Consider the following 27,070-nt stretch of genomic DNA (forward strand, 5'->3'; position numbering starts at 1 on the left):
TTGGCCTTGCAGTAAAATTATTTTTAAAAATTTATATTATTCAAAGGAAGGCAGATGATCCAATCTTTTTAGATCATGGGAATGAGAATTCTGATATATATAGAGACATACATTGTTTTATTGTGTTTCACTTTATCGCACTTTGCAGATACTGTGTTTTTTTTTAACAAATTGAGGGTTTGTGGCAGCCCTGCATCAAGCAAGTCTGTTGGCAATATTTTTCCAACAGCATTTTCTCTCTTGGTGTCTCTGTGTCACATTTTGATAATTCTTGCAATATATCAAACTTTTTCATTTTTGCTATATTTGTTATGATGATCTGTGATTTGTGATTAAGACTCCCTGTGAGCTCAGATGATGGTTAGCATTTTTTTTAGCAAAAATGTGTTTTTAAGTTAAGCTTATGTACATTTTTTAAGACATAATGCTATTAGACACTTAGTAGACTACAATACTGTGTATTGTATAAACATAACTTTTATGCACTGGCAAACCAAAATATTCAGTTGAGTCACTTTATTACAATATTCATGTTATTGTAGTCATATGGAACTGAGCCCACATTATCTCCAAGGTATGCCTGTATACATTTACACAAAAAAGATGACTTCTAAGAAAAGTACATAAACTTGTATATTAATATTCTAAGTAAATTATGTATATATATATGAACATATCTAAAATGTATTTATATTTAAGTTATATATAAATATTACATATATAACCAGATTTATATATGTTTGTGTGTATTATTTATCTATCTATCTAGGAAATACAGTTTTCTTTAAAAAGTTAGTTGCTTGGCTTCCAAATTTTCCCCTTCAAAAAAGAAAAAAATGACACATAATTTTACTGATTTACATTTTTTACTGTAGGTTTTTAATCTATGAAAATTATAAATATTAAACCCAAAATTATAAGGAATTATTTCATAGAGCTGATGGATTTTTGACATACTGAATGACAGCCTCAATAGTTTTTTCTTGTTTAAATACTTGTGTTATGCCTTATAAGTGAGATTTAATGGGTTTCAGTTATTTTGGAGGGTTTCTGGGGCATTAGTGACATTTGGAATTATCCTTCTAAGTAAGATCTTTGGTGCCTTTATTAATTGGTGACACTTTTATCCTGACATATGGCACAGTATTCCAAGTGCAGAAAAAAGTGCATGGTAATTTTACTAATTTTTGTTTCATTACTTCATGAATTCAAGTATAAGAACATTAAATAAACCATAAATGATAGTACCACTGACATCAGGAATACCTTCTGAGATTCCCATATAGTTGTCTAAAACAAGAGTCTGCCTTAGGAGAAACATTAATGAGGGGAAAACATGAAAAACCTTCTCTAAAGATGAGTAATTTATTAGAGTAATCTTGAAAATATGTACAAAATGGATGTTAAGGCTTTCAAGATAATAAACTATTTTTTAAAGATTTATTTATTTGTTTGAGAGAGAGAGAGAGAGAGAGAGAGATCAGGAAGGGGAGGGGCAAAGGGAGAAGGAGAGAGAATCTCAAGCAGACTCAGGGCTGAGAGCCGAGCCCCATGCTGGGCCTGATCTCATAACCCTGAGATCACCATCTGAGCCGAAATCAAGAGTCAGATACTTGACTGACTGAGCCACCCAGGTGCCCCCAAAATAATCAATTATTTTTGCTCAGGAAAAACTCAGGGAATAAAAGAAGTAAAATCAGCATTATTATTTTCTTGTTTGCTGTGATATTTAGCATTATTTAAATGATTTAGAATTTGCAAGACAGACAATTATTGGCCTATGTTTAGTTATTAAAAACATTTTCTTAAGTACTGACTCAGGAAATCTTAATTAACATTAAGGAGAGTTTCAACAAATCTTGAGTTTCCATTTAATAAAGTTCTTTATAATTCTCATTTATTTTAATATTTTCATTTTCCTCTGTATGTAATAATCTAGTAACTGATTGGTATTTGGAAGCATTCTGTTCAATCCTTTTAAGAAGTGTTTAATTTTGTAATGATAAGGATTATTACATTCATATTTTCTGTTTGATTTTTATTTAGCTCTGTTTGAAATGAATTTTACAAACAATTATTTGTTTATTCATGTTTTATTCATTTCCTAAGCATTTATAGAATGCGTACTACAAAATAAGCATTGTTTTTAATACTGAAAAATTTTTTCTAATGTATGTTGAACACTTTTTTAAAAATGCAGCTAAGCACTTTAGTTAATTTTCTTAATCCTCACAATCCTATACTGGGAGATAACCTATTTTGTTGATGGGGGCACTGGGTGAAAGAGATGAATAAATCATAATCCTTGCCCTTGGAAAGTTCATAGTCAAATGGAGTAGGACTCAGAAAAAGTTAATTACAATTTTATGGGGGAAATGTAGAAAAGCTTGTTTTCATTGCCATGAACCCTCAGAAGAAAGTATGTATTTGTGTATGATATTCAGAGAAGTTGTCATAAAAGGAATGACATTTGAAGTGGGCCTTAAATAGATGTTTTCCTGGGTGGGTGGGGAGGGGCGGTGAAAGAAGAAAGACTGCTCATACTAAGTTGTAAAGTGGTGAAGGGTCTTGGTGTTTACTTGATAGTTATGGTGAGCTAACTTTGCCTGGCAGGAGAATTTGGGTGTCGGTGTGTATATGTGCCTATGGGTGGATGAGTGTGAGAGAGAGTGTGTGTGTGTGTGTGTGTGTGTGTGTGTGTGTAGAGGAGGGAAGTTGGTGTGGGTTTGGAAGTTTTGAGGAGCTAGCAAGGTGGTATGAGGATGCTGGAAAGGCAGGTCAGGGCCTTAAGGTAAGAGTCTTCAAAGAAGTTTGGTTTGAAGATCAATTTGAATGAAAGCAGAGCCGTATCACTAAATAAGCCAATATCTTAAAAATGCTTTTAAAATTTTAAGAGTAACAACTTTAAAATAGCTAAGTTGAACCAACTGCTAAATATATCTATCATAGATTCTTTTGGAGTTTATTCTCCTAGTGTTAAAAATTATCAACTAGAAATGCCTTTTACTTTATAAAAACAAATTATTGAGGTTGTGTTTATTAGAATTAAAGTCTAGAAATGGAAAGAAAACATACTATCATTTCAAATTCTTTTAACACTAAATTTGGTGTTTCCCCAGTATTATGCAATCTTGTGCTATCTAGTTTGGAATCCTGAGTAACTAATCAGTTTGTAGATTATATAGGAACCTTCATTTATTACCTTTTCTCATCTAACGATCCACTTTTTCAGCTATTTCTTGGTCTTACTGTAATTCTGCCAAAGATGAATCATGTACGAATACTAAGAAAGTTGAATATGTGTTTTAATACAAAGTAACATTTCTTAGTAAGAAAGATGAGGGGGTTAGACCATTATTAGATTGTTCCTCTCTATTTAGCTAATCCACTCTATTTTAACATATTAAGTTCGGTGTCACTGGCTGTGTCTGTCCAACTGTTCAGTGGCAGAATCATTGCGAAGTGACCGTGGGTTGAGTCAGCTCAGGCCAGTGCATTATTGAGGCCATCAGTCTGTCGAGTACCACGGAGGAGGTGGACATGATTTGTAGGCAATGGGAGTTGAAGTCAGAATAATCCTTCTGCAGTGGCTCAGCATGTCTAAGGAATTGAGAAGCAGAAAGGGGATTATTAAGGTTAGACTGAGTTTGGCTGCTGGAAGGGTATGGCAAGTAGCATTAATTAAATGACCAGGAGTTCAAATGCACAGGAGGAGAGGGAGCTAAAATGCAGTGAAGCAAATAGTAAGCCTTGAGATTCTAAGGAGTTCACTGAAAATATACAAAATTTGGGATCAGTTAAGAAGTAGGTTTTGTTTTGTTTTGTTTTGTTTTAATTAACATATACTGTATTATTTGTTTCAGGGGTATAGGTCTGTGAATCATCAGTCTTACACAATTCACAGCACTCACTATAGCACATACCCTCCCCAATATCCATCACTTAGCCACCCCATCCTTCCCACCTGCTTCCACTCTAGCAACCCTCAGTTTGTTTCCTGAGACCAAGAGTCTCTTAAGGGTTGTCTCCCTGTCTGGTTTCATCTTGTTTCATTTTTCTGTCCCTTCCTTGATGATCCTCTGCCTTGTTTCTCAAATTCCTCAGCTGACTTATTTCGCTTAGCATAATGCCTTCTTGTTGCATCCATGTTGTTGTAAATGGCAAGATTTCATTGTTGTTTTTGATGGCTGCATAGTATTCCATTATATATATACACACCACATCTTCTTTGTCGATTATTCTGTTGATGAACATCTAGGCTCTTACCATAGTTTGGCTATTGTGGACATTGCTGCTATAAACATTGGGGGGCACATGCCCCTTTGGATCACTACATTTGTATCTTTAGGGTAAATACCCAGTAGTACATTTGCTGGGTCAGAGGGCAGCCCTATTTTAAACTTTTTGAGGAACCTCCATACTCTTTTCCAGGGTGGCTGCACCAGCTTGCATTCCACCAACAGTGTAGGAAGGTTCCCCTTTCTCCACATCCTCACCAACACTTGTTGTTTCCTGACTTGTTAATTTTAGCTATTCTGACTTGTGTGAGGTAGTATCTCACTGTGGTTTTCATTTGTATCTCCCTGATGCTGAGTGATGTGGAGCACTTTTTCATGTGTCTGTTGGGAATTTGCAGAAATTTGCAGAAATATCTGTTCATGTCCTCTGCCCATTTCTTGATTGGATTATTTGTTCTCTGAGTGTTGAGTTTGATAAATTATTTATAGATTTTGGATACTAGTCCTTTATCTGATATGTCATTTGCAAATGTAAGAAGTAAGTTTTTTTTTTTTTTAAGATTTATTTATTTATTTGACAGACAGAGATCATAAGTAGGCAGAGAGGCAGGCAGAGAGAGAGGAGGAAGCAGGCTCCCCACTGAGCAGAGAGCCCGATGCAGGGCTCGATCCCAGGACCCTGGGATCATGACCTGAGCCGAAGGCAGAGTCCTTAACCCACTGAGCCACCCAGGCGCCCCAAGAAGTAAGTTTTGATATCTTTGTACACTGAGAGCAGTGAGTTCTATTAAAAAAATAAGTGATTGGTGAGATGATTTTTGCAAATTCTGTAGCCAGCACAACTGTTCATTGAGTAAAAGTAAACTGCTAGTAAATTTTGAAGTTTTAAACTTAAAATATAAGAATTTATACAGGAAATGCTAGGCTCTTAATATTTAAATTATTCAGAACTGTAAGAATAGTTCTGTGTCCAAGAGTTTGCTTCTTTGCTTCTTTCTTAGAATTTGTATAGGTTTACTCTTTCCAGGTTTTTTTTTTTTTTTTTTTAAATAAAAAGTTTACAGAATGCTTTACAGTTTCTCCCTTTGCTCCAGCATTGACTCCATAATCTGGTACCATTGTCATTAATGCTAAATATGTTTATTTGAATTTTCTCTGTTGGAGGTTTAACATCTAATTTAAAAATTGAATTATTAGGATTTTAATTTAGAGCAACATTTAATATTTGTTATTGAAGCTTCAGACTAGACCAGTATAATAAGATATGGAGGGGAGAGTTTTCTTGTTGCTCTGGGATTGAAAACTAAGACCTCAAACCAAGGGCAAAAAAGTATTAGGTGCCCTGCATTCTAAAGAGAGTTTCTAACAGCTGGTACTCAAAGACTTACTCCATTTAACCATAAAAGCTTCCTGTAACAGGCCCAGCTCTCTTCTGCTATTGAGTACCTCCATGACTACAGTCACAGGTTGTGTTCCTAGGGAAGCAGACTTTGAGATAGAGACTCGCATGCAATATATTTATAAGGGAGCATTCTTGGGATTGAAAAAAAAAATCTGTGAAAGAATGAGGAAGGAAACAAAACCAGGATGGGGGTGTGAGAGGGTAGAGTTGAGCTGTGTTGCTGTCTTAACAAAAGTGAGTTAAACATCTGGGAAGCTGAGATGGCCCTTCATAGTTGTCTTGAGTTGGAGCAAGGGCTGTGCCTTTCTGTCTCTGTATGCATCAATCATTGGGCAGGGGACAAGGCTTTTATATGCCCAAGTTATGGGATATGAGCTGCCCAGGAAGAGGGCATGACTTGAAGTGAAGCATCTCTGTTAGCTTATATAGTCCCTGGAGAGGCCATCAGCTAAGGACTGGATGATCTCCTTTGAATTTGTGTTCTCCTGAAGATAATGTTTTGATTCTCTCTGGCTGCTTTCAAGAGTTTTTTCTTTACCTGTAGTTTTATGAATTTAATTATGATCTGTCTTTGAATGTATTTCTTTGGGTTTATCTTATTTGGGGTTCACTTCATGAATCCATTGGTTTATATCTTTCACCAAATTTCTGAAATTCTCTGCTATTCTTTTTTCTGATACTCCTTTGACCCTACTCTTCTTTAACCTCAATTTATAGGGTCTTTTGTTTTTGTCCTTTGGATCCCTGAGTCTCTGTTTATTTTAGGGGACTCTGGATCCTATTTAAATCTTTTATTTTGTTAGGCCTTGGCTTTGTTTAGGTCCTCATCCATGTTAGTGGGCTCTAGTTCCAAGGGCAATGGAATTTTCAGGGGCTCTATGGTGGTTTTTTTTTTTTTTTTTTTTTTTTTTTTTTTTTTGCCTTGGTGTAATTGGAGTGAGTGAGGCTCCCAGTGGTCTCTATTGCTTCTGCCTGAGAAGCAGCACAGATTTTCTGAGGTAAGGCTTCCTGGTGCTTCTACGTGGGGGAAGGGAAGTCTCTGACCTGACGGGGTGAAGAGTACTTCTGGGCCTGGCAGCTTATTGTGGTTGAGATCTTACCCCTTGCCAAACTCTGTGCCCCTTCCCTCTTGATATTTCTTGGTAAGAGAAGGATTCTCAGGCCTGGTGGGGAAAAAAAAAAAACACTTCCTAAGCCAGAGCTTGTTGTGGTAGATCCCAATGCCTATGGGGAATGGAAAGCCCTTCCTGGTCTGGCTGCTTGTGGTGGGATCCTCTTTGCTGGTGTCTGCCATTGACCCACAACCACCCAATGTTTCTTGGTCTTGGCAGGCAGTCTCACTCAGACCCCATGGGGTCTAGCAGAGTACTCCTAGCAGAGTACTTATTGAGGCAGGATCCCCCTTGCTGGTGCTGTCCTGTGTTTTTCCATGTAGGGGAGAAGTCTTAGGTTCCCAGGAGAAGGAGAACACTTTTATTGAAGGTTCATTGTTAGCAGTACTCCTGTTGATCCAGAGATGAAAAGAGCCTACCTACACAATCTTGTGTTGCTAGGTTGGATGTCAAGAAACCCAGGGCCTTCTTCCTGCCCTGGGATCTCTCACCAATTCCCTTCCCCCCTTGAGCCTTCTGAGTTCTCCTTTGGTTGCCTCTTTCATTATTTCCAGCATTTTTAGTTGTACTTAGCAAGGCAGTGGGAAGGAAAAATAGAACAAGAGAAAAATCTGTGTGATCTTGTGTGGACTAGAAGTCTGAGAGGGCAAACTTTTGGAAAATATAATATCCAAGGTACCCTCAACCCATAAAGCAATATTTTTTCTTAAATGATCTTTATATCGTGATTGTAATATTTAGATATTAAGTACATGACATATTAAAATATTGGATAAATATTAAAATATTTATAATGTGTAGATTATTTAATTTAATGTGTCTACTTTACTCAGCTATTTATTCCCAAAACACACATCCCAGACATAATATCTGCTTAACAAATGGTTTTTAAACAATTAAATTATAATTTATATTTTTATAAACGATAAATCAAGGCACAGAGGTTTAGATGGCTTGCCTGAAATTATATAACTAATTACTGGTGAAATTAGGGGTTATTAAGTTTTTTTTTTTTTCCCTCCAGTAGACAGCAAATTCATTGCATCTAGAATACTAAATACAAATTCTTTTATTAACTGTTGCAGCTTCTATTTTATTTCTGATATTTGGATATCTCAGAGTGATATTAGAAAAGAAACTATTTTTAGTAAGTATTATTTCATTATCCTGTGAGATTTGTTAAATAATAATAATTTTTAAAAAGCCTTTGTAATCAGTAATCAGCATCTCACCAACGATAATACTTTTGTCTGAGATTAGTATCAGTGCTTTTCAATGCATCAGAATAAAACTAATCTCTGTTATAGCGTCCACAGCTGGCCTTATGGAACTATAATAACAAAAGTAATTGGTATTTTTTTATATTCACAGGATGCAAATTATAATTTGTCTCCTGTGTACAGAAAAAAGTGGGTCTTTTTTCATAAATGATTAGACTTGGTATTGATAAAGTTATATTTTTCCATGTTTCAGAGGCGATTTTTTTAATGGTTGTAGTTTACATAAACATAATAATATATTTATTATATCCTTGAACAATTTAAAATTTCATTGCATATTTATTGAAGGGAAACATAATTTGAAATAAAATTATTAGGCTTATGTAATTTAGGGAGAAAAATCATTGTTTTTTACTTATTACTTCAAGTTATCAAAAATATTATTTATTTGATAATCCTAAATTCGAGGGTAACGAATGCTAATGATAGAAAATTTAGGACAAAGGAAAGCATGTGTTTATTTTCATTTTGTATTTTTCACAATAGGCATATACAATCTTAGATTAGCTAGTTTGCATTTACCTGGTAAAAGCTGAACTTTAATGTACTATTATTACTTTGATAAATTTAACTTAGTTCAAGTCAAAAGCCTTGTTAATTAAGAACTATACACCCTCATTGGTAGCAGTGTATATATAATTGCTCATGTTGCCTAAAATCATACTGAGAATTTTCATCTTTTTAAAAGCCAATTTTTAACATTATTAGAATATTAAGTGTAATGTTTCAAAAGAGTTTTCCCTTATAGACAATTTCAGATTTTATGAGATCTAAATTGCTGATTATTTTAATAATGTTTGTAAATGACATGGGGAAGTATAATTAAAGATATTTAAATTTTTATAATTTTAAGTTGTATGATGGATATAAATGCTATCCAATTTTGGTCACTAGCTTGATTTAAAAACTAGTAATACTACCATTGGTGTTATTTGAATACATCATTTATCATGAGCATTGGATAGGCATCTATTTTGAAATAGTTTGGAAGAAATAATTCCTTAAGAGATAGTCTGGCATACTGTAAGGATAATTGGTTAAATGTTGAATGAAAGGGCTCAAACCTTGGTTTGAATACTTACTTAGCAGCCCATGACTTGGGGAAAGCAATTTAGTGTCATTCATGATAGCTTTAGTTTTCTCATTTGTTAGAGGAAAAGTATAAATTTCCACTTAACATTCCACTTAACATTGACTGTTTAGAGTATGACAGATAGCATACAGATCAACTCTCAGACATTGCCTAATAAATAAGAGATGCTCAGAAAATTGGCATCATGGTTTACTTGTATGTTCTTTTATTTGTTTATGATAATGGGTGTATTTTTTCCTTAATAAGCTTTCTAAAGTATGTGTCAGCTTGTCCACTGGCTTGGTGATTCAGAGCATGACTTTGAAATGAATCATAGTAGAGGTCATTTTAAATTTTCATAAGTTGGCCATGTCATGAGGCCAAATTTGGTGCAAATAGATAAGGACTGCTTGATGATCCAAGTATTGTGTTAGGATGGAAAGCCACATCAGCTTCTCTGTGAGACAGCACATTTTAGTTGTATAACAAGACTCTAATGAACTGGAAGAAGAATGTTGCTTTAAAGTGATGTATTTAGATTGGAGGAAGAAAAAAATGGAAGCATATGTTCTACTGAATTTTCTTTAACATAAGTACAATTGGCACTGCTGGAGAAAGTCTTTATATGCTACAGTAGTCTAAAAAAGAAAAGACATAGTTTTACTTAGCCTTGAAATCCACATTGAGCTGAAGCATTCTCACATCTCTTAGTGTTTTTTTGATAAATTTCCCTTCCATATCTTTCTAATAAATTAGTATCTTCTGAACTTTTATATCTTTAAGCTTCTGAAGTATACTTTAAATTTGCAAGGAATTTAATTAGAAAGTAGTGGAAACTTTCTTTCTCTAATCTTTTCTAGGCAAGTTTTTAGTTTGCTTTGAAGTTCAAGACCTGTCATGGTTTGTATCTAGTAAACATGAAAAGAAAGTAGTTAAAGAGGCTCACCATCAGTTGAGATGGCTTTATTATTTTTACATTAAAAACAGACCATTTTAAAATTTATATATTTGAAAGCAGAAACTCAGACCCTTTCAGGTATAGTGAGAACTTTTCACTGATGTATTTTACATTTAAATCGGAGGCAGTTCAGTGAACTTCATGTACTTGTCAAAACATTTTGATCAACTTATCAGTAAATAAGACATCAAATGATACTAATGTTTTATGTACCCAGGGTATACTTATGAGTGTTAAACTTTTGCTAATTTTGACTTATTTTAATAATTTTGGTAAACTCTTAAATTTAAAAAATGCTTATGCTCTTTTATGCACAAATACTTTGGAGGATTTGTTCTATAGGACAAGTATGAATATATAGGAATACACACACACACACACACGCACACACACACACACACACAAGGATTTTTACTATATCATTGTCTATAATGGAAAGAATGGAGACAATCTAAGTGCCCCACATGTAATAGGAGTGGTTTCACTCAAACTTTAAAAGAGTATAGTGTGTCATATATTTTTTAGGTTAAATCCCTTGATGTATTGGTAAATAAGAAAATTATGTTACATGGTATTTCTTTATAGTAGAATCCATTGTTTTTTAACTAGCAATCCTAGGAAGATTCAATTATGTGTATATATTTATATGAACATGGAAGAATAGTAGATAAAACCAGTTGGATTTAATAAAATACTTGATTTACATGTTCAAATGAATATATATTATTTTATATATTTATGTTCATATTTTATATATTTATAAATTTTTTATTTTTTAATTAATAAGGATAGCAGTCTACTATATTCATTATTACACAAATAAATATAAGAACAGGGGCAATCCTCAAAAGAGTTATAAATTAAGAGAGTTAGTTTGTGAAGGGATGTGATGAGATTTAGGAGAGCCACCAGTTGTGACCAGTCTGGGTATACCATATCTGTTAAATCAAGGTCCCTATAGAAACCTTGGCACAATCAAATTAGGAAACTTCAAGGATGGGTTATTTATAAAGGGAATAAGTACAAGGGTTAGAGCCAGGAATGGTGTAGGAAAAACTCAAGGGATTGTTCAGGAACCAGTGCTTACCAACAGCACAACTGTTACCACTCTGAACGCAAGGAAATGAATGGAAGGAGATCAGTCAGAGCCCAAAAGGAGAGAAAGTCATGTTATAAACTAAATGACTTTGATTAGAGGAGTGACCTTTATGCAAGGGACATAGTTCAAGGTAAGCTTATAGGGAGTGAACCAGGGAAATAAAAACTTTGAACTGGGGGTGCCTGGGTGGCTCAGTGGGTTAAAGCCTCTGCCTTCAGCTCAGGGAATGATCTCAGGGTCCTGGGATTGAGCCCCGCATTGGGCTCTCTGCTCAAGCGGGGAGACTGCTTCCTCCTCTATCTCTCTGCCTGCCTCTCTGCCTACTTGTGATCTCTGTCAAATAAATAAATAAAAATCTTTAAAAAAAACAAACAAAACTTTGAACTGATTTTTATTTCTCCCACTAGCTCCTGCCATGGCTCCCCATTAACTGAACCCAACCGAAGCCAGAGGTTAAGAGGACCCATTGATGCTCTCTATATTGATCACTTTTGGCAGAGAACAGAGTCTAGTGTAAAGAGTGGGTCTTGTGCAGTAAACAGAAGCTATCTGTTATAAATATCCAACATTATTTTTGAACTATATAATTAATATAGCCCAGAAAGGAAAAATCTCTTATAATATACAAAATATTGACACTCATTTTCTTTATGGGTTTATAGAACTATTCTTTAATTGGCCTAAGCCCAAAGACAGAATTTTAAAAAGAAAGGATTTGAGGGGCACCTGGGTAATAAGCACCGAACTCCTGATTTCAGCTCAGATTGTGATCTCTGGGGCATGGGATCAAGCCCCATGTGGGGCTCTGCACTCAGCCTGGAGTCTGCTGTGGTTGTTTCTCTCCCTCTGCTTCTGCTCTTCCTCCCCTTGCTCACTCACTTGCTCTCTCTCTAGAATAAATAAAAAAACAAAAGAATTTGAAGATGGCATTGTTCCTCACTCTCCTCTGTGCCTAAGTCCTAGTTCTTCCCAAAACTCTGATGAGAGTATAGCACAGGACATTTCAGAGTGAGGGCAGAGATCTGTAGTTCTCTAAGATGAATATGGCTCTGGTTCCCGGAAAGTGTAGATTGGTCTGAATGCTTTTAATAGTGGGTTTAAAAAAAAGAAAAGATTTTATTTATTTATTTGAAAGAGAGAACACAAGTGGTGGTGGTGGGGAGAAGGTGGAAAGGGAGAAGCAGCCTCCCTGCTGAGCACGGAGCCCTATGAGGGGCTCAATCCCAGGACCCAAGGATCATGACCCAATCCGAAGACAGGCGGTTAACCAACTGAGCCACCCAGGTGCCCCAGAGTTTTTGTTTGTTTGTTTTGTTTTTAACTTCTAGTGTGACTACCAGAGGTAGCACTGCAATGAAGGTCATGGATCAGGAGCTGATGTTTATAGAGTTTCAGCAAGTGCCAGGTGCTATGGAGTGGTTTACTTAGTTATCATTCCCACTGTGCTCAGCAAACCTGTATCATGACCATTTTACCAAATTACTGATTAGAAACGGACATTCCAAATGGCTAGATCATTAGCTGGAGTTTCAATAACTTTCTCAAAGATGATGATAGAGTCTGGAATTGGACCTTGATCTGTTTGGCTTTCTGCTGGCACAGCCCCACTTGCTGTTAAACTGTGAAGGAGCCATTACCTATTATTGTAGCTCTCCCACCTGTCTCACAAATACAGTTTTCCCTTTCCCCTCTCCTATTCCCCTGTCTTCCAGTCACTCCCTTAGTTATATATTTAGCACATATTTATTCAGTACCTATTCTGTGCTAAGAATTGTGCATAGTGCTGTTGATACCAACAAATATGGCTTTGAAGGAGTCTTCTCCAGGTAGCAATCCTATGCATTTTCCTTAACCCCAAATCCTTTATTTCTGAGGTTCTTTGCCTCAATCTTCCCATCTATTCACTATGACTGAGAATTGTTCTTTTGTCTTATTTATTTAAATTAAAGTGTAATAAAAATAACCCTTTAAAAAAAAACCTCAATGCTGTTTCATTATTGGAGAGAAATAAAGATTCTGTAATATTAAGAGAAATATGAAATAAGGCAACCATGTAAAGGATTTTTCTTCAAAAAGACTGTCTAGCTTTATTGAAACAAATTAGTCTTCCCAAGAAGTGTGTAAATGAGGGTGCAAGTTCAGGCTTATGTTTTAATCAGGCTAAAAGTGTATCATATTCCCTTAAATAAGCACATTTTCTATTTTTCAAATTGAAATTGGTTTGTGTTCAAAACCTTTCTTATCAAAGACAAGTTAAAACTGCTGTTCAAGTGTCTTGTATCATTATAACCACAAAGCTAATACACATTAGAACTCATTTTTTCCTTATTTAGACACGCTTGTTCACTCTTTGGAAAGTCCAGATTGGGTTACTTAAGTAATCCTATTTTTGTGACTGAGCCAGTGTTATCATCATCAAAATTACAACTGATTCGGAATATAGTGTCGAGAAAGATGACTGGTACATAAAAGCATGTGCTGATTCCTCTCATTTTGCATTAGTTACATTGCATTAGGGAGCTGTAGGAACTGCCAGTGCTTTAGTTCACCCTTTTATAATTAAATTAGCTGATCTTCCTTAGCATAACATTTACTAGACTCCATGCATATTATGTTTTGTTACCATTTTTGGATGTGATTTATGAGGAGGGAAAAAAAAAGTATATATATATATATATATACACATACAGGTATCCCCTGCTTTTCAAAAGTTTATATTATACCACCTAACTTGTACAGAAGACCTTCGTTGGTACTTATTTTCTCTAACTGAAAAAAAACTGAAGAGGATTTTTGCTTTTATCAAAGAAGTGGAAAGAGCATTCAGTATTTTTCTGCAGTGAGCCAGGACAGAGGTACTGTGCTTCCTGAGCAGTGAGTGGGCCCACCAGGCTCCTTCCCTGAGAACTAAGCTCAGCATCTTAGCATCAAACTACCATAGCTTTGAACCTATGAGCATCTCTGCCTCATTGCAGATTATTTTGTGTATCCATTAGCAAGATATGTCCTAAGGTATCAGAAAAGCCCAAAAGAGGTCATTTTTTGGGTCTGGGAATGCTAAAAAAATATTCCATGTAAATTAATGATGATTACTTTTTTGCTTTATGCCATTTTAGTTTACAAAAAGTTTCATAGGAATGCTTTTTTTTTTTTTTTTTTTGGTCAGGTAGTGGAGAACACATTTCTGTGTGTGTGTGTGTGTTTCTAGTTTGGTTGGCAATACTGTATGTTAGGTTCCTCTCCTGGGTCTGATCCTAGGCAAGCTACCTGACATCATTGATCCTCTTTAACTTCTTGCTTTTGTAAAATGAAGGAGTTGGGCAAAATGAGCCATTTTCTTCCCATGTTGCAGTATTTCTTGAAGTCACTGAGTGCACAAAGTGGTGGCTGGTGGAGCCAGATAGGCTAATGAGGGGCAGCTCTTGCTCCTCCTTCCTACTTCAATAGAAGTAATTCTGTTTTGTTATATTTCTTAATACTCCCAAGTAAATTTTCTAATTCCTGATGCCTCTTCACCCATTCATCAACAGTAGGGCTCATTGTATTCTATTCTTGGCTTCATAGTAGGTTGCAGCTTATACAAAACACACAGACCCTGGAATAATCAGTGGTTCCTTTAAATTCTGAAGTAAGTATGAAATGTAAAGTATTAATCATGTATTTATGCCTGGTTTCTACATGTGAGGTAGTTAAGCCTATGCTTAATTTTCTCTCTTTGTCAGCTTCAAAACAGGAAATTATACTATTGCCCCAAACCTCTGGTGTTCCATTGCTTTTGTTTAGATGGTGTGAATCTAGTAAAGCATGAACAGAGAGTTGTTGCCAAACCGATGGCTGTATTTCTCTGGGTAGATTGTATTTCCACAGCTGTCCGTTGGGATGGTTGCTCCCTGTATGAAGTAGTTCTGGAGTTATGCATGTGCCTGGGATTTTAATCTTAGATGTTTTAGCACTTCCTATTTGGAGTTTCAAAGTATAAGGACTATCACATGTGTCATTCCAAAGGGTGAAATTTCAGTTTTTGTGTCTTTTAGGATAGCATGTTGTGAATGAAATGGTGTGTTAGGTAGAGCTTCTGGGGAAGTTTTTTTTTAACCAACAACAATTTGACATCCCATGTGCTCTATTGTAATAAGAAAGCAAAATAAATAAACTGAACTGGGTGGTCAGGATCCTGTTAGAATGAAAGTAACTACAATTTCCTTTGTAATGATGAAAAGCAAACAGAAACTCTGCACAAATACTTTTAATCAATGTTTAAAGACTAGTCTCTCAGGCTGTTGCTTGTTTGCCAGGTAGTCTTGGGTGGGGGTAGAAATGGGGTGGAAAACAAATAATTACTGTAAAGATAATAGAAATTACTTGGCAAGTGGAATACAAAGTTGTTTCAGACATTTACCAGGCCAGCTTAGCTCACAGTCAACCTGAGTTACCTCTACCAGCTCTGGATTGTTTCACAGTCTGGATTCCAGTAGGCCTCCTTCATCTGCATTTCACTTTCTGGGGTTTCAGTGACTGGTGGTCAACCACCTGATCTGGAGGTAGGTGATCCTCCTTCTGACTTGTCAGAAGGTCTGTAGTAGCCTAACATAACATGCAATGCCTACGTCATTCACCCCACTTCACCTCCTCAGGTAGGCATTTTATCATCTCACATCATCACAAGAAGGGTGAGTGCCGTACATGGTATTCAGAGAGAGACAGACCATTTTCACGTAACTTTTATTACAGTACTTTATAAATAATTATTTTATTTTATTATTATTGTTCTTAATCTTTTACTGTGCCCAGTTTATAAATTAAACTTTATCATAGGTGTGCATAGGAAAAGGGGGGGAAAAACATAGCATACATAGGTTATGGTACTAGCTGAGGTTTCAGGCATCTACTGGGGGTGTCTTGGGAGGTGTCCCCTGTGGATAAATGGGAGCTACCATATTTCAGACTCACAAACAGCATGAGCTGTTAAGTATGCTAAAATACAGGGCAGGCATATGTTAGGTTAGTGGTTTTGTGTTTTAAGATTACTGAATAAAATTTTCTTGCCTCAAAAACTGTCAAATCTAAGAGAACTGTCAAAAATAAGAGAAGTTATCAGATGCAGAGATGTCCAATATATGGCATGTCTGCTGCCATTTCAATTCTCTCTACCCTACTCTGTGATCAGTATTATTAACCGATCATAGTTCTCTTTCCCACTAACCCTAGATTTAGCCTTAAAGTCTTTCTCAAATCAAGAGGTACTGACAGTCTTTTCTAATTAATAAATAAGAATTCTTGGAAATTTGTTTGTTATCCCTGATAATTCTAAATTTCCTGATAGAAGATAAATAAGATAGTTGACTATGACTTACCCAAATCACTGAGCTATTTAGAAACTGAGGCATAATTGAAATAGGTTATCTGGGTCTTTCTATTAGCCTATACAGACTAAAAAGGATTTTGAGATATTACAAGGAAAAGTCCTTTAGGTGTCTGATAAACCGTAGCTTTGTCTTATATTTCTAATGATGTATGACATGCATTCCATTTAGGAACTCCCAGTAATATTAGGAAGATCACTTATATAGTAATTTTATTTTTCATCATTTGATCCACAATTTAATTATATTTATAAAAAAGATACAAATGGATGCACACACAAACATATATACACACACAGAGGGACATTCAAGATAGTGTTTCTAGAAAGAAGGTAGTTTAACATTCCCTTTGTGTTCTGAGAAACACATGAAATAATGATACTGTTGGTAAGTGATGTGATAATTTTTCATATAGGCTAATTATCCCACAAAAAGGATTCCTACATCGTATTCTTTTCTGGTTTTGATAATTTAAAAGTGAATATACCTATGGAAATTTGATAATTTTCATTAAAAAATTCAAAACTGAGTGCAGTTGGAAGAAAACAATTTCTCAAAAACTCTAAAAAATTAATCATTTGGTGAGGATATGATAAGTAAATTCTCCATAGTTGCCACTTTGAAATTAGATTTAGGTAAATCTTCCATTTTATGTTCAGTGTTTTTTTGTTTTGTTTTGTTTTTGTTTTTTGCTTTAAAAACAATGAAACTGTTCATCTCACTGAGTTGTTATTTTGGGGGCATGAAAAAGTGCAATATACAGATTCATTAACTTGTAATGGCTCATTTTAGTTTCTCATTGAATCGATTTTTGAGACAATTACTAACTTGATTTTTTCCTCTACTTCTCTAGTAATAGAAAGGGTATTTTATTTAGGAAAATGTGAATAAAGGTAGTGTTGGTTAGAATGCTCAGAAAAGAGATTTTTAAATCTTATTTTAGAAGTGGTGATATCATGCTCATAAACTTTAAATTTTCTTTGTTTCTTTTCTCCTTTTCCTTCTTTGTGAGGCTTTGAAAATAACAAGAGGCATGTCCAGAATTCCCTCTAGCAAGGGAATTAGGTAGGGACAGAAATACATAAACATACTTTGTACATTCTTAATCACTAAATATTTCCAAAAAAAATTTAAAAGTTTCTTTAATAGTCTTCGATTTTACAGACAGAAAAAGGACCAAAGTTTGCTTTTTCCACACATTTTAATAAACACATACCTCTAAAACCAAAAAGAAATTGGACTAAACTTACCAGTTCTTCCATTATTAGCAAGAATTTATTGAGAGCTTCTTAGATGCAGTCCAAACTATTAAACTCAGACCTTCTCTTTAGGGGCTTCCTATTTAATTGGGATGTAACTCAATCTATTAGAGATAATTAAGTAGAAATTAAATGACTATTAATTTTAGACACACAAAAGTCAATTCACTTTGGTAAAATGGAAGAAATATTCATACACCTGGCCAATAAATGTTGAGCATCAGTTATGTTATATATAAGGTGTTTAGTGAAGATAAAGGTAATATTTGAAATCCTGATAAAGGTTTGCTTTTATTTGCCTTCATTTATGTCACTTTTACTCAAGAAAATTGCCTTGATATTTTTGCTAATAAATGTTTCATTAAAAAAAATTTTTTTTTGAGAACAGAAATTGATGGGGCACTTGGGTATCTCAGTCCTTTAAATGTGTGCCTTTGTCTCAGGTCATGATCCCAGGGTCCTGAGATAGAGCCCTGCAATAGGCTCCTCCTTCTCCCTCTCCCATTCCCCCTGCTTGGGAATGCTTCCCCTCTCACTCTCTGTCAAATAAATAAATAAGTAAAATCTTTTTAAAAATTGATAAAATAGGCTTAAATTTCATGAATTCTTTAGAAAAGTCATTACCCAGATTATAGTTCTTAGAATTGCTTAGAATGAAAAAAAAATATAGGTATATATATATATAACCTATATATATTTTTTCATATATATATGAAATATATATATTTATATATATACATATATAAATACATATATACATATAAATACATATATACATATATATGTATTTTTTCATATATATGAAAAAATACATATATATTTTAAATATATATATAAAATATATATGTTTAAATATATATAAAATATATATTTTTAAATATATATATAAAATATATATTTTAAATATATATATAAAATATATATTTTTCATATATATATATTTTCAAATATATATATTTGTGTGTGTGTGTGTGAGAGAGAGAGAGAGAGAGGGAGAGAGAGAGTATATTTTAGCACCCTAGATTAAGTTCTATTACGTGAATAGTAATGAACATGAAATTATCTTAAAAGTCAGTGCACCTGGTTGTCTCAGTCATTTAAGCAAGCTTCTGACTCTTGATTTTTGGCTCAGGTCATGATCTAAGGGTGATGAGATCAAGCCCTGTGTTGAGCTCTGTACTGGGTGTGGAGCCTGCTTAAGATTCTCTCTCCCTCTCCTGCTGCCCTTCCATGTCCCCTCCTGTCTCTCTCTCTCTCTCTCTCTCTCTCTCTCACACACACACACACACACACACACAAAGTGGTGGTACACTATGTAGAATGCCACAGTTTGGTAAAGTAATTCTATGTTGATATTAAAATGTGACCAGATACACTTATCTAGACATAAGCACACATCTGACATAAATTGACTTGATAGTTCTCCAGGACTGGGGTTATAGTTCCTGTACCTATGCCTACTCATCTACCCTCATCTATTGGATAAGTGTCTAGTTAAACAGATGGACCTTGGGCTATGTTCTCAAAACAGGTGACCTCTATCTTTATTGAGCTAAACATTGGGTAAAAGTAGCTGCATTGTGTTATTGTGCTCCTGGCCATGATAATTTGAGTGAAAAGCTACCATTCATTGTTGTTTGTTCTTGGAAATACCTTTTTCTTTATGACTGAATATATGAAGGGTGGAAGAAAACAGAGTTTCAGGGATCTGGAAAACTTACAAATAGGGAAATAGTTCTCAGTGACATATAAAAATAAATAATTAAAAAATTAATAAATAATCAGCAAGAGTGTGAAGCGCCATATGGTTTTATAAATGTAGGTAGCTCAGATTTTAGAAAATATTTGAATTAGCCAAGAGACATGGGTTGATCATGGAAATTCTGCCATTCACTGAAGGGTGTGGGAACCAAAATAGAATTCACAACTTCTTTCCTCATGCCCTTGCAACAAGTTACCACTTTAACAGGTACAAATTTTGATTCAGTGCAGAACATTAAGCCCTGGCTACCATCTGTGTAAATACTATACACTCTTACTGTGAAATCAGATAGATTTGGGGACCTGAGTTTCCAGAATGGCAGAAGATTTTATGACATCAGAAGTGTGTTTTATTTATGATTGATAAATGCCATTGCTATCTAGTTCATGTTTGTGGAAATTGTACTGAGAGGAAGGCAAAAGCAGCAATTAGATTGTCCTGTCCTTGGAAGATAATATGAAATAAGATTTGATGCTCTAAAATTGATATACTGATAACCTTCAAAGGCATGTGGTCTTTATACATTTTCATGGTATTCTCTTTAGTGTTGTATAAATTATCACATAGTTAACCTCATGGAATTATGAATATGGGCATTTGTTGCTAAAATGATCCATTACTTATTGATGGGATCAGTAACGCTTAGGTATTTGCTTCTCTTAATTATGGTAATGGTTTGTGGACACACACTGAAGTTCAAGTTAAAGACTCCTACTACTCTTTCCTAAGTGATTTCTTTGGTTTGTTTTTTTGTTTGTTTTTTGGTAGTTCAAGTTTTTACACAAAGAAAGAGACCCTGGATGCCACATACTTTCTTTATACTATTGTAGGATTTCTTTTTTTATAATGGCATGAGATTATGCCTAGGATACATAAGAACTCTATGGAATAAAGCTCAGTGCAGTATGTATAACCTTTTGTTTTCTGGCTGTTATAATGATTAGATAAATGTAGGCATAAGGTTGTTTACTACTTCAGCAGAAACATGCAATGGAACTTTATGAAGATTTGACCTCTTGAAAGAAATTCAAGTGGAATTATCTTATGCTTTGCTTGTTATTTGGCTTCTATAAATCTGTGTGCTAGGATAATGGGTAACTATATAAGAAATGGCACAATATTGTTTTACAAAAATGCTTTTCTTTTCCTCAAATAAAAAGTTAGTGCTAAAAGTAATAAATCTGTTACTGGTTAAGGGTTCTTACTGCACAATGTCTTAGGATAGCTTTATTTGATGATGTTTTATTCAAATTATTATTCTTTTATGTTACATTGTCCTTTGAAACCACTGAATTGCCTAAATAACATTATTCTATCTCTACTTGATAAAACAGAGAACATAGAAGATTAATTTAGATACAGAATAGAAAATAAAAGAGTCACAATATGTACTTCATTTTATTAGAAGGGAATACATATAAATATAGTCATTTGAAGAGAAAAAAAGAGATAGTGAATTATTTTAATTTTCATAACATCATAAAGGAGTAATAAAAGCTATCCTTATATGAAAGTACATTGTGTGAGTCTTTGTGTATTTATGAGACATGATCACCACCAGCTTTTTCTTAAACTATCTGGCATATTATAGTTCTTATGTATTATTTTATGTTTTTTGTTTGTTTTATTTTAAATAGTTCTTATGTATTATTTAATGTTTTTATGTTTGTTTTGTTTTAAACAGCAAATGCCAGTCTTCTTGGAGGAGGAGGTGGTAAGTCCTGAACATCACTTATTTTAAAATATATTTTTTACCACACCAACCACAAGAGATTAAGTAAGTTCTATGACACTTTAAAGGAAATTAATTAGCTATAATTATTAACCACAAAAGTGATAATCTTCTAGAAAATAACTTACAATAAAAGTAAATACATTGGTTTGCCTTAATGTTATTTTAAGACTTCAAAATATGTGGAATACTGTTTCTTTTCTCCTCAAACTATGTTTTACTTTGGCACAAGCTGTAACAGCCATAAGCTCTTGAGACAAATACATATGTAGTAGGTGATGGAGTCACTTTTAGTATAAATTCTAGAACAGTACATTTGGAGACTTGTGAATTTAGGTATTTTTCTTTTTTCATCATAATGACTTAAAAAAAAAAAAGCTATGGCTTTGTAGTGTGAGAGCTTGATACATCAGCCACTTACTGTGACAAATAAAAAGATATTACTCTTGGCACTTTGCTTTTTCTTTTAGCTTGTTTAGAGGAGAATGAATGAGACAAATTGAGATGAAGAAGAGAGATTCCTATACTGGGAATTTTTTTTTTTTTATTACTAAAATCTTGGAGATGTTGAAAGATGAAAGTTTTACTAGTCCATCTATATTTAATATAGTAGGAGGAAAACTATACAATAGAATAGGGTGCTATTCGTTTAAGACCCAGATGGATATAAATATATTTGTTTTCACTCTTTCTCTTTTACTCTTCTTTTCCCTTCGCTCCCTCTTTCCATGTACATAGTTGCAGTAAATGTGATTGCACAGAACTGTAGGCTTTCAAAAAATTTCCTGGCTTTCATCAAGATGTTACTGGGTAAATTTTATTTGGACACTAAAATATTAATCATTGTTCCAATATAGGAATCAATAGATTTTTAGAAAACAGAATCCTGAAAATAGAAATAATAGAAAAACAGTTCAATCTAGAAAGTACTCTTTATATTATCATGTGTTAATGCACATTCTATGGCAGAGTATTTCTTGTCTTCTTCCTTAAATTACTTTAGAAAATATAAATTGATTAGATTTCTCATTGTAATTTTGGGAAATGAGAAGGGAAAATTTTCCTTGGGAAATTTTACTGGGAATATCCCAGTAAATTTTTATTTCTAGGTGTCTCTTATCAAGAAGACATTATTAAAATAAATTGCCCATAGTGCTGATTTTCTTACAAAACAAAATATTGGTATTTTAGCAAATTTGATGAATACTGTTAAATAGGATAAATCTGTCTCATGTACAAGTAGTCTAGATATAAACTAGACTGGTTGTATGGTAATTCCATGGTGTCATCAAGCATTCAAGCTCTTAATTTTCTGCTCTTTTTTCCTAGTACATGGAACTCAGGTCCATGGTAGTAACTGGAATAAATAAATGGCTCTAGCCATTATAGATATGGGGGCCAGGAGGAGTACAAAAGATGGCAAAAAATAAAAAAAGATGGCCCCTAAAAGATGGTCATTTTCTTTAAGTAGCTTTCTCTGAAAGTCTACATTAGCCTTAAACTTATCAAAGGGTCATTAATGGATACATGTAATTTCATTCCAGGAAGCAATGCGCTCATGAAAAAGTGCTTAATGTTGTATTTTCTTTTATTTTTTTATTTTTGCCAGGTTATATTTAACTAATACTGGCTATTTCTTATCCATGATACCTTTCTATTTAAAACGTGGTGATCTTAACTGCTTTACAAAGGGAATAAAAACAACAATATATTTTCATAGAGGAAAATCTCAGATACACAGGTTGACATGTGCCAAGTTTAAGTCTTTTGTTTCAACCAAGCGTAGATAATCACAAACAGAATTTTAAGGAAAAAACATGCTTGTTTCGAATGGCCATGGGGGAGAAGCGGGAAGAACTTGGTACTTCTGGCATACAGCAGATGGGTATTAGGTCATCTGTATTAGAGGAAGGAGTGACAAGTGGAGTGACATATTTAAGAAAGTTCTTTTTGGTTGGAACCAAGAACAGCGTCAGGAGAAGTTTCTGCAGGTTATTTAGACCTCACTACCAGAGAGTGAGACTCTTCCTTTCCTTTTTTTTTCCTTTCTTTACCTCTTCTCTTCCCCTCCCTTCCCCCTCCCCCATCCCTTCTTCCCCCTTTCCTTCCTAATTGTTATTTTCTAATATAGAAGAAGAGTTGACATACAGTGTTGTATTAGTTTTAAGTGTACAACATAATGAGTCAATGTTTACAAACATTATGAAATGGTCACTATAAGTCTAGTTATTATCTGTTATCCTACAAAGTTGTTACAGTATTATTGACTGTATTCTCTATGCTGCACATTACATCCTTATGTGTTATTTATTTTATAATTGGAAGATTGTACCTCTTAATTTCTTTTACCTATTTCATCCATCCCCCTACCCTCCTGCCCTCTGGCAACCATCAGTTTGTTCTCTGTATCTTTGAGTCTGTTTTATTGCTTATCTGTTTTGTTTTTTATTTTATTTTTTAATGATATTTTGTTTTTTAGATTCCACATATGAATGAAATCATATGGTATTTGTCTTTGTCTGACATATTTTACTTAGTATACTACCTTCTAGGTCCATCCATGTTATTGCAAGTGGCAAGATATCATTCTTTTTTATGGATGGGTACTATTCTGTTGTGTGTGTGTGTATGATATATGTGTGTGTGTGTGTGCGTGCGCGCGCATATATATATATGCACACACACACACACACACACACATGATCTCCTATATTTCAATCCACTCATTTGTCTCTGGATATTTACGTTGCTTCCCTATCTTGGCTATTGTAAATAATGCTGTGATGAACATAGGGGTGGTTGTTTCTTTGAGTTAGCCTTTTCATTTTCTTTAGATAAATACCTAAAAATGGAATTGCTAGAAGTAATGTTCTGTTCCCTAAGAAGGAAGGGGATAGCGGAGGTTTTGGTAGGCAATAAGTAGTTCCTGCCATGATGGGAAGGCCAGCTACTGTTCAGAAATCATTGCCATGCTGCTTTGTTTTTAATGTATGGAAACACAGTTGGTGTCCATAGAACTAACTTTAGTGTTTGGCCTGTATGTCCTTATGGTTCTTCTAATCTGTGTGAGAAGATAATATGATGAATTTTTAGCAGTGTCAAGAAATTCAGGAACAGGCAAATTCAGGTTTCTATTTACCTGAAGTATATACTTTACTTCTTCCTCTAGATGGTTGATTTTGCTAAAATGCAGTTTTTGCCATAATTTCTAATTTCATAATTCTAAAATTAGTGACTTGGCATCATCATAAAGATAAATTACATGTATTTAAGATGGCTGTAATTCTTTTCTTTAAAGTAGGTCATTGATGGGTTTAAATTTATTTATGCACTTCTAGAGATGTCAGGATTGCTCTAAAGTATGTCTGATTTTTGGAAAGCTATATTTAAAAATTAAATTTAAGGAATATTTTTAGTCCTTTCTGAATGGAATTTTGGTCTCCTGATTCTATGACAAATCTTTTTAATCCTGTCAGTGATATTTATAAAATAATACTTAATAATCATCCAATAAGGGACAATTGAATTGATGTAATTCTCTTGGATTTAATTGAGGTTTCCTTTATTGACTTGAATTAATATCCCTTCAAAAGCCTCTAAAGGGAATAATTCTTTGATTGACTGAACAATCTGATCAAGAAAATTTGACACTGCAGAAAAAAAATAATAATGTTATCTTAAGTACCATTTCTTCAGGCCCTCAAGAAGGCTTCGCCCCAATTGTATGTAAGTAGTACTTGAAATTTAGATAAAATAAGACAAAATCAGTGTATATAAAATTAAATTGTCTGTAAAATCTTCACATTTTGTTGTTCTTTTCTGAGTGCTTATAAACCAAGAAGAGAAGTTTCCTAAAAGGAGATTTAAAAAAAATGGCCTCAATCATCCTCTCAGTTCTGGTTTGAAAGTGAGAGCATCTCTTCCCATTGGTGTGAATTTTTATCTTTGGGCTAGAGGTTGTTCTTTCTAGGAATTTAGTGTCACTGACTGCATTCATTATAGTGAACACTGGTGATGGGGTCCCAACTACCTAATCATTTCAGGTGAAATGCTTGGTAAATTTGATCATCTCTGTCTTTATTTCCTGGATATGTTAAAGGCAGAGACGAATACTAATTTCTTACATAAGTATGTGGCTGGTCTGTGATGACTGGATTCTACCTTTCAGGAAGCCTTTACATTACCTTTGCATACCACTATGATGCTAAAAAAACCCTTAGAATTTGTAATAATTTTTTACAAGCTTTCTATCATTGCTACCAGTACTACCCTGTATAGCTAGCTGTTTGGCACATTGATATATAAACCAGATAATTTAGTCATTTTATTAGTAAGCCTAGGCTATATTATGTGTGGTAGCCAGGAAGCCTAAAAATCTTTGTGGCTTAATAAAATGAGTTTTATTTATTGAATAGGACTGTTGGCACTCCTAACTATCCTATAGGTGGCAATACAGAGACTCGGGCTGTTTTTATCTTGTAGCTACACCGCGTGATGTGTAGCTGCTAAGAATGTCACAGAGCAGGAGGAGAGAGCTGGAGGATTTTGTGAAATATATTTACAGACCAGTTTGGGAATGGCTTATATCACTTCTGTTCGTATTTCATTTGTTAGAATTCAGGCAGGTGATCCCCCAACCTAACTACAAGGAAAGTTGGGAGGAATGGAGTCTTCCAGAGTTTCCAGGAAGAAGAAATGGTGTGGTAAATACATAGCGACTATCTCTGCCACCATGTTCAAATGAGATCAGTGTTTATTATTATTATTATTATTATTAAATTAATGGTGAGGAAAATGAAACTCTGGGGGATTTGCTGATTTCTTTGATGCCATACAGTTTATAAAGGGTAAATGTTGAATGAGAAGACAAGGTTCTTGACTTCTACTCTAGAGCTCTTTGTCTTTGCTCTGTGGTTTTTAATATGTGTTTGCTCTTTAGATTTGCTGTTTCTGTGTACAGGTAGATAACTGTTTACACCAGGAAAAATGAATGAGGAGATGGGGAAAAATGCATTTGAGATATGGATGATGTTTTCCTTGGCTTATTTTCACAAGTCTCAAACTCAATTGATAATTTGAACATGCACACAATGGCACTGTCTTATAGTATTTGGATTGTTTTGGATTGCTGCCCAGATTCATGTGTCTTTTTTGTGTATTTAAGGTTCAGTCTTAGAATACACTGTATTTTAAATACCTTTTCACTCATCTGTAATAAGAATGTTTTACATGCACAAAGTCCTGTGGTACACTTTTGGAATATATAATAACAATAAAAAAAAAACCCCAACCTTTGCATTTAGCTTCAAATTATGTGAAGAAGCAGAATTAAGAAGGAAAATCAGATTTTTTTTTCAAGAAAAAGAGTTACACATTTTATTATTTAACAAAGGAAAATCAGAATTAAAGAGCTAATTCCTCAATTCCTTTAGATCATTACATTAAATAGATCAGAAGATAATTTACAGTCTTGTACTTTAGATAATGTTTTTTCTCCTCTCGTTGTCACAATAATTAACATAAGACCAGTAACTGCTGATAGAAACCAAATAGGACATTATTTATGGGACTTGCTTCCTTTACCACTCTGTCAAAGCTTCTGAATGTTGAAACCTGAGACATAATATTAGACTTTTAAAGTAACATTTCCTGGTAGAGTGGCAATTTAAGGTTGGGTTTTTATTTTATTTTATTTTTTCTATTTTATTTATTTATTTATTTATTTTAATAAACATATAATGAAGGTTGGGTTTTTATACACAACTTAATAGGACTGCTGTTTTAATCACATAC

The 27,070-nt window shown here is 34.1% G+C and overlaps 1 protein-coding gene across 5 annotated transcripts in view; it reads left to right on the top strand.

The window, feature by feature from the left end:
• The window catches only part of MACROD2 (mono-ADP ribosylhydrolase 2), a 1,916,992-nt gene that overhangs the window by 446,159 nt on the left and 1,443,763 nt on the right, over positions 1-27,070 (top strand). For all 5 annotated transcript variants that reach the window (XR_013967484.1, XM_080814553.1, XM_080814554.1 and 2 more), the window contains exon 4: positions 21,230-21,259. Coding sequence is in view for 4 of the 5 variants with exons in the window: in XM_080814553.1 (XP_080670679.1) it covers positions 21,230-21,259 (30 nt within the window). In the remaining variant the exon portion in view is untranslated. The remainder of the gene's footprint in view (positions 1-21,229; positions 21,260-27,070) is intronic.

Source organism: Martes martes, assembly GCF_963455335.1.
Source record: "Martes martes genome assembly, chromosome: 9".
NCBI classification, from domain to species: domain Eukaryota; kingdom Metazoa; phylum Chordata; class Mammalia; order Carnivora; family Mustelidae; genus Martes; species Martes martes.